The sequence below is a fragment of the Pleuronectes platessa genome, chromosome 6 (genome assembly GCF_947347685.1).
Source record: "Pleuronectes platessa chromosome 6, fPlePla1.1, whole genome shotgun sequence".
Lineage (NCBI taxonomy): Eukaryota > Metazoa > Chordata > Actinopteri > Pleuronectiformes > Pleuronectidae > Pleuronectes > Pleuronectes platessa.
This window is the reverse complement of record NC_070631.1, coordinates 21,158,904-21,175,928: the sequence shown is the minus strand read 5'-3', so window position 1 is coordinate 21,175,928 and position 17,025 is coordinate 21,158,904. Positions and strand designations below refer to the sequence as shown.

The 17,025-nt window shown below is 41.4% G+C and overlaps 1 protein-coding gene across 1 annotated transcript in view; it reads left to right on the top strand.

The window, feature by feature from the left end:
- The window catches only part of tafa5l (TAFA chemokine like family member 5, like), a 29,189-nt gene extending 12,394 nt beyond the window's left edge, over positions 1–16,795 (top strand). The window contains exons 2-3 of the mRNA XM_053424687.1: positions 1,801–1,950; positions 16,650–16,795. Coding sequence (XP_053280662.1) covers positions 1,801–1,950; positions 16,650–16,795 — 296 coding nt within the window. The remainder of the gene's footprint in view (positions 1–1,800; positions 1,951–16,649) is intronic.
- The last annotated feature ends 230 nt before the right edge of the window (positions 16,796–17,025 follow it).

Below are 17,025 nucleotides of genomic sequence, written 5' to 3'. Positions count from 1 at the left end.
TTTTTTCTCTTTCAAGTATTCCATTTGCTGTAGAAACAGCCTGGCCTGTTGTAGATTTCTGCAGATTCTGTAATTAATTTATAGATCATATACTGAAAAACTCTAAAACCTGAAACATGGTTAACCACAGGTTCCAGTCCAGGGACTTATCCATCAATTTGTAATGCCTGGAGAGCTCTGAGGTAATTCTCTGTGCATGGATAAAAGTATAAAAATAGCATGCGCACGCACACATAAACACACACACACACACACACTGCAGAGATTTGGGAGCGAGGTAATCATCACTTTAAGACATTCTGTCCATTTGCCGTCTCAGTAGAGATTCACGCGGCTTGAAAATTAGTCTTTAGTAGGAACACGGTGCCTGCCAGCCACTGCCATGTCAACCAAGTCACGCAGCGTTTTAGCCAGTAGTTATATAAATAATTCATGAGACAAATAAAACATCGAAACACCAAAGTTTCATTATTTTAAAATAGGGGTTTGTTGCCCCTGGAACTAATGTATAATTTAAAAAAAAGGACATTCCGATCTCAAACACCACCTCCGGATAAAACGATGTGGCTTCGATTTAACAACCTGTGTCAAAATGATCAACGGAATATAATGTTTAGACCTAAAAATGGTATATTATATAACATCAAAATGTAATGATAAAACAAAATGAAATGATTGGCTGATGTACCTGTCTGTCATTAAGCAACCTGCCTGCCGACGTGCACTCTCACAGCCCATGACTGGAGCCTACAGACGGCGAGTAATTCATTGCTGAAGCTGAGACGATAGCCAGAAGTTTGTCACCTAGTCACGGAGAAGTCGGCTTCGGGTGGTCGTCAGTGCACGTTCATGTCTTTTGGGGGCGTAGCTTTGAACAGAGGGCTGATGGAAGTGGGTGGGATCTAACGATTGCATCTTTTCATAGTGAAGCCTGCTCCTGTTACCTTTTCCAGGATTACCAACCCTAACTTTAAATGAAAACCACAAGATTGTAGGAAAACGAAACTGAGATCTGTAGAATCATCCATGCTCAGCTTCCAATCAACACTTGGTGGGGCTTTCTGGGGGACGACATTATTTGATGTAGCCTTACGACAGTAACACTTTTAGATTTAGACACAAAAACTACTTGCTTATGGTAATTTGGCGACCAAAAACCAACACTAAAGGTCGATAGAACACGAGAAACAAACTGTGGTCTTGTTTTGTTGATCTAACCTTCCAACGATACTGTGTATACTGTGCTGCAACGACGTCAGCCATCTGCCCCGGCCTATTACAGGCTATAGTCTTATTTGCTAGGTATAAGTGGTCCTGATCAGGGAGATGTAAAATCAGAGGTTGATTTAGTTTTCAGAATGATGAAACTGTTTTAATTTTATCCCTACAATCTAAGAGCAGTAAAATGGACAGTATATTGGTTAAGTACATCCAATATATTGAAGCATGAAACTTGCATGCTTGTTAATTTGCAATTATGACTAACCAAATATAAAATGTCCCTTTAACAGATGCTTGGAAGAAGTTTTGTTTTCCACATGATCACTTGTGAGCTACTTTTATCCCAGGAGCAGCCAGCCATGCTGTATTAAAACTGAAGAGGCAATCTAGCCCTGCTGCCCAGGCATCAGTTTTTCATTTTTCTATTTGAGACTCTAAATGAGAGTCATAAACTGCTCTGTGTCCAGGCTGCCTGTTGTTCGCACCTTCAAACACCAGTTGCTCATTTGTGTAATATGTTTATTACAGTCTCATTAAGCTGATGTGATGTGCTTTGTTCCTCGCTGCTGTGTGTTGCAGGCCAGTTGGCGGTGGGAACCTGTGAGATAGTGATGCTCAACAGAGACAGCAGCGTTCCCAGACGGACCATTGCCAGGCAGACGGCCCGCTGCGCCTGCCGGAGAGGCCAGATTGCCGGGACCACAAGGGCGAGGCCGGCCTGTGTAGACGGTAAGTTCAATGGCCTCTGTAGCCCAAAGGAGGGCAGGTGTCCTGTTGAGGGCAGATTTTACAGACTTAATTTAGAATGAGTTCAAGCCACTGGCCGATGGTTTAGGAAGTAAGTGAAACAATACCTCTCGGAAAAGTGAATGCTTTTGCCTCTTCACTGCAAGGAGAAAATGTATGAATGTGAAGCAAGTTCACAACATTCTGTGGAGACATACATGTTGAAGTAAACGATGTTCATCAGATTATCAACTGTTAAATTATGCCTCTTTGAAGACAGCATTTAGATTGTCGTCACAACTCAGGGGCACCACAGGGCTGTGTGACTTTACTGCTACTCTTCACTCTATACACAGATGACCGTAAAGCTGACATTCTGAAGACATTCATTTTGAAGTTTTCAGATGATACTGTACTCTCGTCTTTGTTGGGACCTGAAGATGACCCAATAATTCATCAGTGTTGTGCAGATAGATTAGTGGAGTGGTGTGAAAAGAACTCAAAGAAGACAAAAGGAAAAATGTTTGGTCTTCCAGTGATCCCTCCACCAGTTACCTTTTTTGCTTCAAATATTTGGGGGTCTATGTGAACGATGCTTTAACATGGAGTGCACTACATTACGTACATACAGCGCTCTCTAGGTCATTCAGAGCAAAGAAACACATTATCTTATTATTTGTCCAGCCTATTATCCAGAGATTTCTGGAATCAGTTCATGGTTCAGTTGTCTTTCTGTGCAACATAAAGCCCGGCTCACTAGACTGTTGCATATATCTGCTCAAAGATTTTGGGTCAACAGCTTGATTCAAGGTTTCAAGCAGTATCCACCTAAAGCCTGAGTCCCACAGGCTCGACTGGACAGACTGAAGAACTCTTTTGTTCCTCAGTCTTTCAAATTGTTAAATCAGAGTTTGAGCTCTTTTTTTCTTTGAATTCCTTCTAAATTTGCACAGATGTTGACTGGGACACACAAATGATCAGATTTTGTGATTATGAAAACATTATCTCAAGACTGTGACAAGGGAAATTCAATACATCTGGCACAAGAACTGATTAGATTTTATGGACAATGGCTCTGATTTTAAAAACATGTTTGGCCACACCTAAAGAATGAAACCTCAGTTGGTGCAGTGTTTCCCACAGAATTAAATCTATGGTGATAATGGGAGTGCTCATGCATGCTGCATGAAGGTCACGTGTGGCAGGTACACAGACTAAAGACAAGTTCTTGCTTGAGAGAAAGAACTGAAGCCACAACTGCAGCTGAAACTATGAGGTCTGACTGTCTGCAATGGGCTGTATCGACGTTATGGAACATAGCACAAGTAGCTCACAGTCATGCGAGCAAGCACTTACATTAGCACACACTCAGTTAGAGGTCTTTTATGGTATCATGTGAAGTACAAAAAAAAAATGGTGGGCCGGCACAGACTATATAATTAATGGTCTGGTTGGTTGTAAATCAATATTTCTAAGTGAATACAATAATGAAATGGTGATGTTTTATATCCTAAAGGTTGAAGGTCAATTTCACTGTGACTGTGAAAAAACATTTTTCTGGCCATTATTCATGAACTGTAGTTTTACTATAAAACTGGACATTTATTTGTTGAAATTATAAACATTGCTGAACCCATCACAGCCACATCTGTCTCCGCTGCAGTGACCATAGATCATAAACAACCTTCTGGATCAGAGGCCTTTAATGAGTGTCTGTGCTAGACCACTTTATATCATAGCTGTGTTGTGTTTAAACTACAAGCACTCTCTGAACATTCATAATGTTTGAAACAAGATTCACCTTTAATATGAACCATATGGACCCTGGATGAAAACTTGTCTCATGGCTTTACTTCACTGTAGTTGATCATAAAGTTATATTATTAATACTTGTGTTAGTTAAAGCATCTGTTGGTTTTTATTGTTTTAGTAAGATGAGTATGTGTGTAGTAATGGGAGCAGCTGGTTGGATTTCCTCAGCATAAAGACTGAAACCAGTAACAGCACTACTCAAGGAATGAACTGGTCCAAGCCATCAAGTAGCCCTGTACATTAGCTGTTAGCATTAGCTATTAGGCAGATTTTGTTTCCTTTGGACAGAGCCAGACAAGTTATTTCAACCATGTTACTTTCAGGTTGATAAACTAGTCAGAGCAGTGGAGTGTGTGAAAGATAACAATCAAACAATCAAGCTAGCAAAGTCGCGTTTGTAACAAATTACAGCCAAAACCGTCAATAAGATAATTGCAGTGTTATATAAAAGCTTCTCATAAAAAAATCACAGTCATATTCAAGCTCAGTAATTTTTGAACAGATCTTATTACAGGTGAACGTATCTAAACGGACATTCAAGCTACACACTACAGAGCAGTCCTGAGATAAAAACTAATGAACAATACAGTATTCTACAGCAGTGACTAAAAATACATTAAATACACAGTGATAATGGTAAGTAATGGAACGTGAAACCATTAACTACGCTTCAACAGATTCCAAGGGCCCTTTCTCCTGCTCGAAATTTTGACATAACAGGAACATCATTAAAAATCCTAACAGCACTTTTAAAACACTGTCCCTGATCCATTGTGTCCCAGCAGGCACTCTACCAGGGTGCTACATCTGGAACACCTACATGTAGTTGTTATTGTTAGGCTGTAAAATGATAAAATATCACAAGTTCTTATCTGGTGTAGCATGACGGGTGGGGAATTAGTACAACTATGTCATACATTGGCATTAAAGATTCAGTGGGTTGGATTTACAGGCATCTCTCCGCCGCCTCTCTCCTTCCAGGCATGCAGGAAACATACGGTGGCCTTCAGGTGCCTCCCTCTAGAGCCAGTGTTTGGATTGTCCATTCTGGACTACTGAAGAATCCTCATGACAGACCCTTGGGAAGTCGACCTGCTCATGTCGAAAAAAGGCTTCATATTCGTAGTTTCAAGTGATTATACACTGAAAACATAATTTTGAATATTATATTTAATTGCTGCAGATACGTCTCCCTGCAATCTGGACCGAATTTCACACATTTACATCATTAAAATGTTCAGTAGCAACAAATATGGCAGAAAGTGGTTTGGCTGCTGACTCCACTGTGCAAGAATCAGTCAAATATCAGCAGTGTGGAGGTGGTTTGATGATCTACAACAAGTAAGATACATACAGAACATAGTGAAAGAGGAAAGTAACAGCAGAAGAGATCACTCTCCAAAGGGCCCTCCTTCATATTCACTTACTTAAATTTTTTTATTTATATAAACTTATTGGAGGGAACCACTGCAGCGCAGATCAAGCCTTTTTAAATTGCATGGTGAGGAAACACAATGAAACAGAACCTTTTAGAAAACTGGACCCAGATTATGGAGTTTGTTGTATTGAGTGAAACAGTGCAGGTTGTTGGATCTGTTTGGGGCACACCGAGCTTTGCTCTGCCTCACCTGAGAGCAGCCTCTCTCTCTTTCTCTCGCTCTCATCTGATGCTAACACTCACTCTCTGTCTTTTCAATCAGGCCGGTTTGATTTATCCTCATCGACCTGCCGCTGCCTTCTGACTTTCCCTGAGTGGCTCGGTGTGGCTGGGACTTTTCAGACAAAGTTATGTTTAAATGCCAGTTAACGACTATTTTTTGTCACAAATAAAATACCAATTTGTCAACACAGGTCAGAAAAAAAACATAATGTGAAATTCTTCTATTCTATAGCAGCAACAGTGCACCTGAGCAAACCCCCAGCCCCCTAAAATACAATGGAACAGAATGTATTGGCCTCTTCCTCTCTCCATTAAAAGCAACTGCCATTGTAAGGTGGTTGTTCAACCAACCAATCAATAATCACCTTGCGTGTCAGCCTTTTTGGTGCCTTGTAAACTGTTTAACTCTCAACTACGTGACTGATCGTCTGCCTCTGGCCTTCTCTTGTCAGCCTCTGTGAGATCGGCCAATCACTATGTGCATCCTTCCTTTTCCTCAGTGTGTATCAAGTTGAACTCTCTTCAAATCACTTAAGGCCACTTGTGGTGAATGCAGTGTTTATCCACTTTATACGGCTTTATACTTTGGAGTTTCTCTCTGTGCGTTACTGGACCGTGTCTGGAGGAGGATTATAAGATGGATGAAAAGACCGGGGGGTGGACAAGGTCCATCTGAAAGGCTGATTGGATCTCACAAATATCACAATCCCATGCATCAGATGCACCATTAGTTCCATCATGCAATGACTCATGTTGGTCTTAATCTAATCGGCCTGACACAAGACTGCAGTCCCAGCGCCTGTGTCACACTTCCCACGCTGCTCTTATCCAGCTCTCCCTCTCTGCAGAAGCCTCTCAACACATGCTAATTAACTTACAGAGGACTATGATTACAGCAGCAGGAAATTGATTATTACTGGCTTCCCGCCGCACCACACCCTTCACTCCATTAATACCCAGCGCATTAATGGTGAAACCTGTTGCTGATTTACAGGCTCTCCGCTGACAGCTGCGGTGGTATTCATCATCGCCTGGCTTTTAAGTGGGATTTCTGCATATTGCATGAGAATGCAATTGGTCTAATGCTGCCACCGCACAGATATCCTCTCTGACCTTCGGTTCAGAGTACATCCAGTTATGTTTGCCTTTCATGTGAATTCCCATAAATGCCCCTTTGCCCCTCTAAGCACATAAACCAATTTACCGACTCATAAGTATGTTTATTTGTGTCCCTCACAATCGCTACATTTTATTTCAGCGTGTTGTCATTAACACAACAAGGTCTCGCTGTCCTCTGGGTCGGTCTAATTTAAGTCTCTCAGCAGCAGCAGCAGGAGTAGTTCACTGCCTTTTTGAGATGTGGTGTGATAGAACAGTGAACCTCAGTGAATGTGAAACCATCAGTGAGTGAGTAAGAAGAGGGCTAAGAGCTCCATCCTGTTATTGTTTGTGGAAATCTGATCATTCCTCTCCTTTCAGCCATGTTGAGTTTGGAAACATTAATGTAAACTATAGGTTTGGGTCATGTTTGGGATATTTGTAGATAACTGTTCTGCATTTATACTTTTAAAATGGTAAATGTGCCAGAACTGATGTTTTTCTTAAAATTGATTAATTATTAAGAGCTTTTCTTTTTATTCATGATGAAAATTTCAAGTTGAGATTTAACATTTTAATTGTCAACAGTTTAAAGTATATTTAACTTAAATACACAAATATGAAGTCCCCAAAAAATTACTATATCATATAATGAATAAATGGTAACCCAACTACTATGAAGCATTAACAGTTTAAGTGTTTAAACGAAAAGTACAATAACCAGGCAAAATTGTTTATTGCGCCTTGTACACCACAAAATAAAGGAGTAATGTGCATTTACTCAGATGTGAGGAATGCTCTCCATGAAGACACATACAACATAGAGCTGTTCATTGTTATGTGACTACCACAGACAGCAATTTCTAGTGTCATCAAATGTTTTGGCTAAAGGTCAATGTGATACATCTAGAAATTACCTAACATTCCTCTTCATCAGGATTTATAGAACCCTAGTTGCATACATAACTCTTGTTTGCATTAATATTTTCATTGTCAAGAGATTGAGAGCATTGAACCATACATGTTACGATCCAACTGCTGTGTCCTTGATTCACTTCCAGCGGGGGGTTGTTTTTGAAAGCTGTGGCTCAGTCTTTCTCCACATGCTTCCAACCATGTACTTACACTGTCACTGTCTAATGAAATGCTAAAGGAAAAAAACTGGTGCTGTAACAACGATCTGTCAGAGCTGTGAGGCAGGTGGGGGCGTGAGTGATTGTCAGTCTGTAATGTTGAACACTCCTTTCTCTCTGTTCATAAATTAAAACAACAGCAGAGAAAACACATTTTTACAATCTCATCTGCACAGTGCATCTTTGTTTGCAACAGCGTGATAAAGGCTGGTAACAGCACTAAATACTAAACAGGAACTAGGAGCACAGAGAGCAAGTGACGACAAAACTCAACTCTGCTGCAGAAGAAAACAAACTATGTGCCTCTGCCACAGTGAACAGATACACTAAATCATCCTTATAAATTAAACTAAAAATAAAAAAAATTGTGTTAAAAATGCAGTAGACCGAAGACCTTCTGAGGTGTCTCCAGTACTCGGGGACCAGCCTAACTGGTGAAGAGAATGATGACACTACGGAAACTTACTTGCTTACAGTCTTCAGCAGCAGGAATTCACTGCATGGGCACAAAGATGACAAAAAACTCAAAATTCAGCACCATGGACAGCGGTCAGAGCAGATTTATGGAGTGAGTTAATTTTCCTGTAAAGACTTTACATGAGATTCAGTTCCAAGCAACAGCCTTCAATATAATTCTAGATGTTTATAAGTATGTAGTGATATGACACTGTATTATAGGCACAACTAAATAGTCAGAAACGGGCAAAAAAGCACGCACATCAAAGCTTGATAATCACTCAGTGCTGGACATTGGTGACGAAAACCAGAAGACAAGAATTGTCTGCACACTAGTTTATGTTCCCACAAACTTTTTATTTGACCTCACAGGGAGGTAGCTTTTCTGGCACAGGCTCTTCAATCTGTCCATCCATTATCGATACCCATTATCCTTTGCGGGTCGCTGATGCGCTGGAGCCAATCCCAGCTGACATGAGGCAGGTTACACCCTGTACATGTCGCCAGTGCACACAGCTTTCATACCGAATTAGAGTCGCAAATTAACCTAACCTCAATCTGCATGTCTTTGGACTGTGGGAGAAAGCTTGAGCACCCGGAAAAAACTCACACAGACACAGGGAGAACAGGCAAACTCCACACAGACCACAGACGAATTGGGTTTCAAAATGGAAACTTCTTTCTGTGAGGTGACACTGGTAACCAGTGCACCACCGCAACATGCACAGGACCTTCTTTAGACAATTAAACATTTACAAAATTGCACATTTACAATTGTGTTACAAGGTTCTATTGACGTCATGGGGCACATGTCTTATATCATTTCCTGTCAGTACAAAAAGTAAATGCTAAGGATTATCATGTAGTCTGTACTTTTCAGTATTGATTATGTGATTTTGGGACAAAGCATTTATTTTACGCTTGGCCGGCAGCTGTGTCTGACTTCTCTGAATTTTTAATTAAATGTGTGGGCAGCGACAGATCTGCCTGTTGACGTGTGTTTATTCCTTTGTCACACACAATATCTCAGGTACAAGTGGCTGCATTTTTAATGACACCCACAGAAATGACACATCTTAACACAGTGTTCAAGCATTTCCACTGTCAGTTTAAGTGACTGGCATGTTGCTGCTGGTGATGACGCACTAACAAATCAAAGTCGAATCTTTAATAAACACGTCTCTCCGACACTGCAGGTTTGACAGTTGAGTTTGGTGCACGTCCACTAAAAAAAAATAGTCAAAGGATTATCAGTTTATGTAAAATAAGATTTTCCATTATTTGAGTTTACTCCAGTAGCAATAAACACAGGATCATCAATGCTCGACTGTCTACTCTTCACAGATCTGCAAATACTTGAAAACCATCTTCATCTGACAATTTTAACATGCAATACTGTTTTTAACTGTTTTATTGTGCAATACCTTATCACCATGCACTTATTTTAACTAGCTTTTTAACATGTACATGAAATCTTAGTACTTGTCTATATTTTATGTATTAATAATCATGCTATTTATAATTGATTTGATATATTCATAGTCGTATTACTTGTCTATTTTTATATTTGTTCATAATGTTATTACTTGTCTACATTTTATGTATTAATTATCTTATCACCTTTATTTTGATTCAACTCTTTTATATATATCATAATGTTTTGAGATGTACAGCAAATGTTGTAGTACAGTGCGAAATGACCATAAAGGCATTCTATTCTATTCTACTCTATTCTATTCTAATTTCTTTCCTGTGAACACATCGTTGCTACACACACTTTTCATGTAGCACACTTTGATGTATGATCATGTTTGCAGTTGAACCATCAGACTGTGTCCATGCAGCTTAACACGGCGAGTTAAGATTCAAGAGTCCCATCTGAGCGATTCAAATCACCATCAAAAGCTCATGGATTTCAGCCACTTTGCTGTTTCCTGCAATGAATAAAAAATAAAAACCCAGGCTTACATCTGATTCAGCCCCTGGGACATTTTAAAGTTTACAACAGTCGGCAGCTGGTGGCTTAAAGGAGACAATTGGACAGATATTTTCTTCTCTCTTACCATTTTGCTTGAATTCACACCATAATGGCACACAAACTGCCAAGCAGTGAATAAAGTTTGTTAGAAGTGAGATACCTACTAATTTATCGGCTGCTTGGTCCAGACGGCAGGTGCACCGTTGGACACATTCACTTGGTTGGTCCTTATTTGTTTTAATCCACTGAACACCATGTGCATGTTATATATTTATTTTCTCTGCAGAATACTTTCTATTATTAGTCTCTTTAAGGACGTATTTCAAGTGTTTCCCCTCTTTTTGTGCTGCTGTGTGTCACTGTTGTGCAGGTTCGGTGTGCCCACTGTACACAGGTGGATTATGTGCTTTTCCTTGCTTGTCTCCCTGCTCTCACTGTAATCTGCTCCCGGACTCTCTCGCTTTCCCTTGCTGCTCGGCCCATTGTTGCCATGCCACTACATCCCACTGTAATCGTACAGAGCTCGATGGCCGCTGTGATAAGAGTCTGCAGGCTACAGGGAGACTGTTTATTTGCAAGCTGCAATCTTCTGCTTTCACGCCCTGCAAAATGATTATTGACTCTAAATTAGCAAAAAAACGGATAGCGGAAAAGAGGCTTCACAAAGGAATAGTTTCCTAAAATTTACAATACAGGCATATACTTGAGAAGATAGATACTTTTTATCTATATGCTTATATAGGAAATGGGATCTTTAGTTTATATTTTAACAAAATGCCGTAAGAAGCCTCCATATTTCTGATCTGCTCTTGTTTAGATTTTCTGTTGATGCTGTTGCTCTCATGTGCAACAACAGGGTTATGTACTCCAGAGATATTCTGTTAATTTACATACATTTTTTCTCCCAATCGTTTCATTTAGGTCGATCATTGCTGATGTTTCCCTCAAAGCAACATTTGTAATACAGGAATCAGATAAATTACCCTGATTGAATTGATCAGGTATCTAATAACTAAGATTATAACATTGGAGTTAGTCAGTTTAATAATACTGTCACAGTGCAGCCAAATGGTTGAAATAAACAGATAAATTCCCAATAACTGATTGAATTGCTTATGTACTCAGCCCAAGTGTTACCAGACAGTTTTCCCACAAAGCCCTTTTGAAAGTGAGCCCAACAATCTCAGTAATTCCAAGCAACAGCTTGCTCAACAAAACACACAGTTTATGATGAAGTGTGTCGGCTGGCTGTGTTTAAAATGCGTTCGTTTGGATTTTTCTGTAGTCATAATTAGAAATGAGAGACCATCAGGCCTCTGGTAGCAGGATGGAGGACAGAAGACTGAAAATGTGGCCGCTACAAATTGATCCATGATTGAAGCTTAATTAACATCAGAAAGAAACATTTAAAAACCTGTTGTTTCTGGTGCTCAGCTCATCCAGCTGGATACTCAGACGCATCAGTATTAGTGACATTGTAAACGCACAATTAATTGTTGTAATTCATGCTTTACAATAAATCCTTTTTTAAATGCAATGGACCTTCTCTTTATGGGTTCCAGCAACTGCCTCAAAGGAAGCACCAGTATAAGTACCATTATTCAATTACCAGAAGAGCCACAGTTAACGGTTGTGGTGATTCATGCTGCAGGTTGTATCATGTTTTAAACGCAGCGATCCGTCTTCTGGTGTCGTTTCCTCTTTGTGTTTCAGACACTTCCTCTGAAGTCCTGTCTTTTTGTCTGTTGCACCTCATCTAAATACATTTCAAATGACCTGCCTGTGGTTTTGGGAAAAATTTGATGCTATATTTTTACTTGTGCAGAGGCAGAATTTCATCAGACTAACAGTGGGTCTGGTTTAAGTAAGTCACTGTTGTGCCTTCTGCCCCAGTCCGAGTCCCATCTGGCTGTGCTGTGTAGTGCAGGGCAGGGCAGGGCTTGGCACTGTGCATGGGGGGGACAGATGGTCGTATACGTGTGATCTAGTTGGAGGTCCAGAGCCGTACCCCAGCAGGGACCCTTGCAGCTGACAAGCTTCGGCCAACATCCACTTTCCCTGGGTGGGACTCCGACAGTGACTGCAACAGGCCGGGCCACCCAGGTGTCGGCCCGACAGACAGAGACTCTCTCTCTCCCAGCCACCGCAGCCAGCTGTTTCACCTCTGCTGCTGTTTCCATCATTACAAACAAGGAGGGACAAGAGTTACACAACAGCCCTGAGCTCATGTTTAAATACAACACAAACTACATCTACTTACTAATTCAACAAGCGTCTGTACGTATGTGAGCCGTTCATCAGCTTCACACTTGTGAATTATTAAAGGCCCAAGGAAATGCAGTGTCAAATTTGGTGCGTTTCTGGACGCTTGATACGTTCAATATTAATAAAATGAGTCAGCACTCTATAGCAGACAGTGGGGGCGGAGCCGTGTGTCTGAAGTACTGACTGAGTTGAACATGTCTTCTTCTATGTCAGCGGTCGGCAGCTGGGTTAAACCTCAGATCAAAATCACTGACAGATCATTTTGTCAATTTAGGTATTTTATTTCACAATATCAGACTGACGCACAGACACAGACAATGAGACCCGCGACAGGTGATGATCTGTCATGGAAACAGCATTCACAGCATCATTTCCTGTACGGCAATTTGTTTTCAATGTATCTTGCTGCAATGCTTTATATCGAGCAGAACTACATAGCTTTTATTTTGAAAAGTTGTGAACTTGGAGCTGAAGATTGTGCATCTGAAATAGCCGACATGCATTGAATGACAAAATAACACCAGTCACCAATGACAAGGAATCATTCTGAAGTAGCTCAGGAGCTTTGCTAAGACTTCAGCCCAAAGAGACGGACACTACACTATAGTTATAATGATGCCAGCATAGCCACAAAGATTCTCCGACATTGAGTGATCCAACAAGCCAGGTTTAGTATGTATGTAAAAATCACAGCACTGAGGGATGAAATTTAGCAGCAGACAGATATTTATTAATTTTCATCACAGCTTCAGCTCAGTTGGCTTCGAGCCTCTTGATGTGTGTAGGTGGCTGCAGCATTTACGCATTTCACTGTGTCTACAGTCGTGTGTGCCAGCATGTTGGACGGATAGCTTTGATGAATGGAGACAGGCTGAAGCAAAACTGCAGTGATGCCAAATTTGTTCCATGATGTTGCCGTTGAAGAAGTAGTGATGACAACACTGTCACATGAACGACCTCTGCCCGAGCCAGCACCGTGGGTTATGGCACCAGGACGTTCATGTGGTCGTCACAGATCAAATCACACTGTCATTGATGGCATTGAAAAAAGTAACAAGGACGAGGTATCGAGTGCCCGGCTACTCTGTGCTGCAGCTAACAAATGCATTTATTTGAGCCAACCTCTGCGACTCTGGTCTGGCCGGCCTGAAGCTCTCCACGGTCAGTCAGCACTCCAGCCACTTCGCCGGCTCAGCTTTTATTCCCGTACCCTGGAAATTGAGTTTTGCTTGCCATGTAATGTACTCAAACCTACATCTGCAGCTGACTGATAAATCTACTTTTTGTTGCGCCTGACAGATGGCTGTGAGAATGAAGATTCGCCGCGGCATGGTGCTGTGTCAGGACGAAGGTCACTTTAGATCTTCCTCTCCTCTTGGCTCCGGGCGAGGCCGCGATGACCATTATGTCTCCAAATCAAGTTGCGAAGCTTTAATGATTTCCTTAAGCTTGTTTGGTTGAATGAGATGACAGGTTCCTGGATTGTTTTGTTCCAGTGCTGAATCCTCCAGCTGCCTGACTACACTGGGAGGACACACTGAAAATCCCTGCTCTCCGCTAAAGTGCCAACAATATCCATTATTGGCTGAGAGACGATGGCTCTATATCTACAGAGCAATAATTGCGTGCTTGGGCGTGCGTGTGGTTACATACATGAGGGTGCCGTTCAGCCGGTTTGATAAATACCACAAGATGACAGATCTTTATTGCAGAGCAGCAGTCGGGGTCTGACGCTCCAAAGACCAATTTCAGACTGTTAACAAGGCCTGGACCAGGAATACCTCACAGCGAAATGTCACAAGGCCTCGCTTTCCACACCTCTTTACCCTCACTCTCTCCCACTCCCCCCCCGCCCTGCCCTCAGCTCTCCCATGGACATTCAACGAATTGTGGTTCCTCTCTTTCAATTTGCAGAGCGTGTTGCCTCGTTCCACAATATGCTGCCCAGGGGGATGGTGGCTAGGCAAGAGCAGCGGCCCAGGCCAGGTCCGCGGAGAGCTGATAACCTTTCAGTGTTGCTTTAGCACGCTGTGTAAAGAACAATCAGTGTTTATCAGCGTCGACTACAGGCGAATGCTGATTCAATGTCATGCAGACAGAGGGAGTGCATCACTGGCTTTTGCTCTGACATTCTCTAGCTGACAAATAACTTTCCGTCGACTTAAGATTTTGGGGTTTTATTGCTTTTTCTCGTCTGTAATCCGCTCAAATCCATGGATTGAAATACTGCTGAGGATGTACGTTTCAGATTTACAGAGCTCGGCAGCTGTCAAGGTAAAAAAAATAGCACACATTCATGCATTTTAATGAATGATGTGAACACTAACTATTATCCCACTATATGTCTTGAATTAGGATGTGATATATCACACATTTTCAACTCTAGAGAGTTGTATGTGTTCAGTTGAACTGGACAGTGTAGCTGAAACAATGACCAATGTTGCATCACAACTGTGTAAAATGTAATGAAAATTAAATGTAATCCACCAGGCTGACAGTATTGGTGAATGAATTCAGCCACATTAATACCAAAACACAGATGTTAGCCGGATGCTAACAGTGCTCCACCCCAAAGCCCATTTTCCACTGGTAAAAAAAAAACAAAAAAAACAGCAACAGTTTTGTCTGCAACAGGAATGGGTATAATCAGCATTCACTTCCGGGTCAAATGACTCAGGTTTTAATCGGCTCTGGCTCCGGCTCCAATGGAAATGAGACACCCAGGTGAACGCGCTAGTTTGGAAAGTCAGAGAGGTTAAGCGTTTACATTTTCTATTTGTTCCAGATAAACATGATGCATCGGGGGAAAGAACAGAAAGACAAACTTTCCTACCCAACGTGAAACATGTTGATTGCCTTTTTAAAACAGGGTTAGATGCTTTAAAAAATGTAAATATATTATACCTGCTAATTTAGTTGAAAAGGGGTATTAGTGACTAGGGTAGTGAAAATAACCTGTAACTTGAAGTGTTGTCCACCTGTGTTGTACGTCAAAGTCTACAGATCACGACGGTATATGTGTATTTGGCTGGACCACGTATGAATGCTGAGGCCACTTTAAGAGGGAGCTGTGTGAACTGAATTGCATCAAGGGACGTCACTAGAGACAGCGTTGGTCGGGGCTGAAGTCTAAAAATAAATGGGAGTGCCACCTAAAATTATTTTAACAGAATTATGAGGGTAAGATTTAATGTAAATCTCTATTTATATTCACAAATAGCTAACACATTAACATAAACTATTCATTTAGAGGCACAAATTAGTATTTTATGTTTTACCATGAATGCTACTGGGCTCTTAAAAAACCCATTAATGAAGGTCAAGATGATGATGAAGAGCTGCAGTGGTCCCCAGTTTGCACCCAGCCAGACGACCTTGTGTATTTCTCTTTCCATGTCTCTCTGTCATCTCTCTAATGTCACTGTTTAATTTAAAACAGGGACATGTAAATATTAAACAGCATTGACATGCCATCATTTAAAGTATTTCCAAAAGGCATCAGGAGGCTGTAATCATACTGCATTATTTTGTGTTGCAGAATACAAATTGTTTTTTATTCATTTAAAATGCATAAAAATGCAAATATGAACACATGAGCATCTCAAGAAATTAACAACAATTACAATGCAACATTTCTTTTGGCAAATGTTTTTCCATGTTTATGTACACAGTCTTTGTAGAGAGATTATTCTCAGTTGAGGGAACAAGGGCTTTTTCAGCCATTCTTTCAAACCAACAATGAACCTGCAGTGTTGCTACTCCTGCCATTTACTGTAGCTTTATCTACTCATGCTGCAGGAAGAGGTGCCCAACATTTATGTGATACAATTCATAATGTGCCTGGCCTTGATAGCAAAAAGATCGCAAAGACTCATTGGGAAGCTATTGTAATGCCCATTGAGGGCAAGTTTCCCAGTGTGGCTTTAAGTCAAATAATCCAACAATGTGATGTTATTAAGTAATTCTCATGAGCAGGAGCAGGAACTGAAACAACATGTTGAAAGAAAAAAAGCGAAGTTCTGCCGCTGCAGTAAAAGCAAGCTTTAGCAGGAAAGTAATTTATGGACCGCCAGCTGGTCTGTAAAGGTTACTACCAGAGGCAATTCAGACATGGAAGTTCAACAAGAACCTAATTAAAATACGACAGGCTTGTAGACACACCACCACACCAAGATGCTTTCCTGTCTGGTGAGCATAAAGATAAGACTGCTCTGCCATTTGTTCGAGAGAAATTGAAGTTTTTACCGGGGTCCGTCTTTCTAACGTGCCTGTCTCCCCCTCTGCTCTTTCACCATCCCAGCGCGGATCGTGCGGAGCCGCCAGTGGTGCGAGATGGCTCCCTGCATGGAGGGGGAGGTCTGCAGCCTCCTGTTCAACCGATCCGGCTGGACCTGCACCAGGGGCAGCGGTCGCATCAAGACCATCACGGTATTTAACGAGACGTGATATTCATACACGACATATGCACTTAACAGCTTTGCGCCCACGTTTTCAGCACGTGTGCCCCCCCCCCCCCCCCCCCGCCCCCTGCAAGCTGATAGCATTACATGAAGCCTCAGCACCTTGAGGCAGAACGTTCACACAGCGGGTCAGTGTCCAGGTTTCAAATGCTGCATCAGTTGTGAATCTCAGAGGGAAGACATTTAATGGTGAGCTGTTTTATGTGAACCTGGACC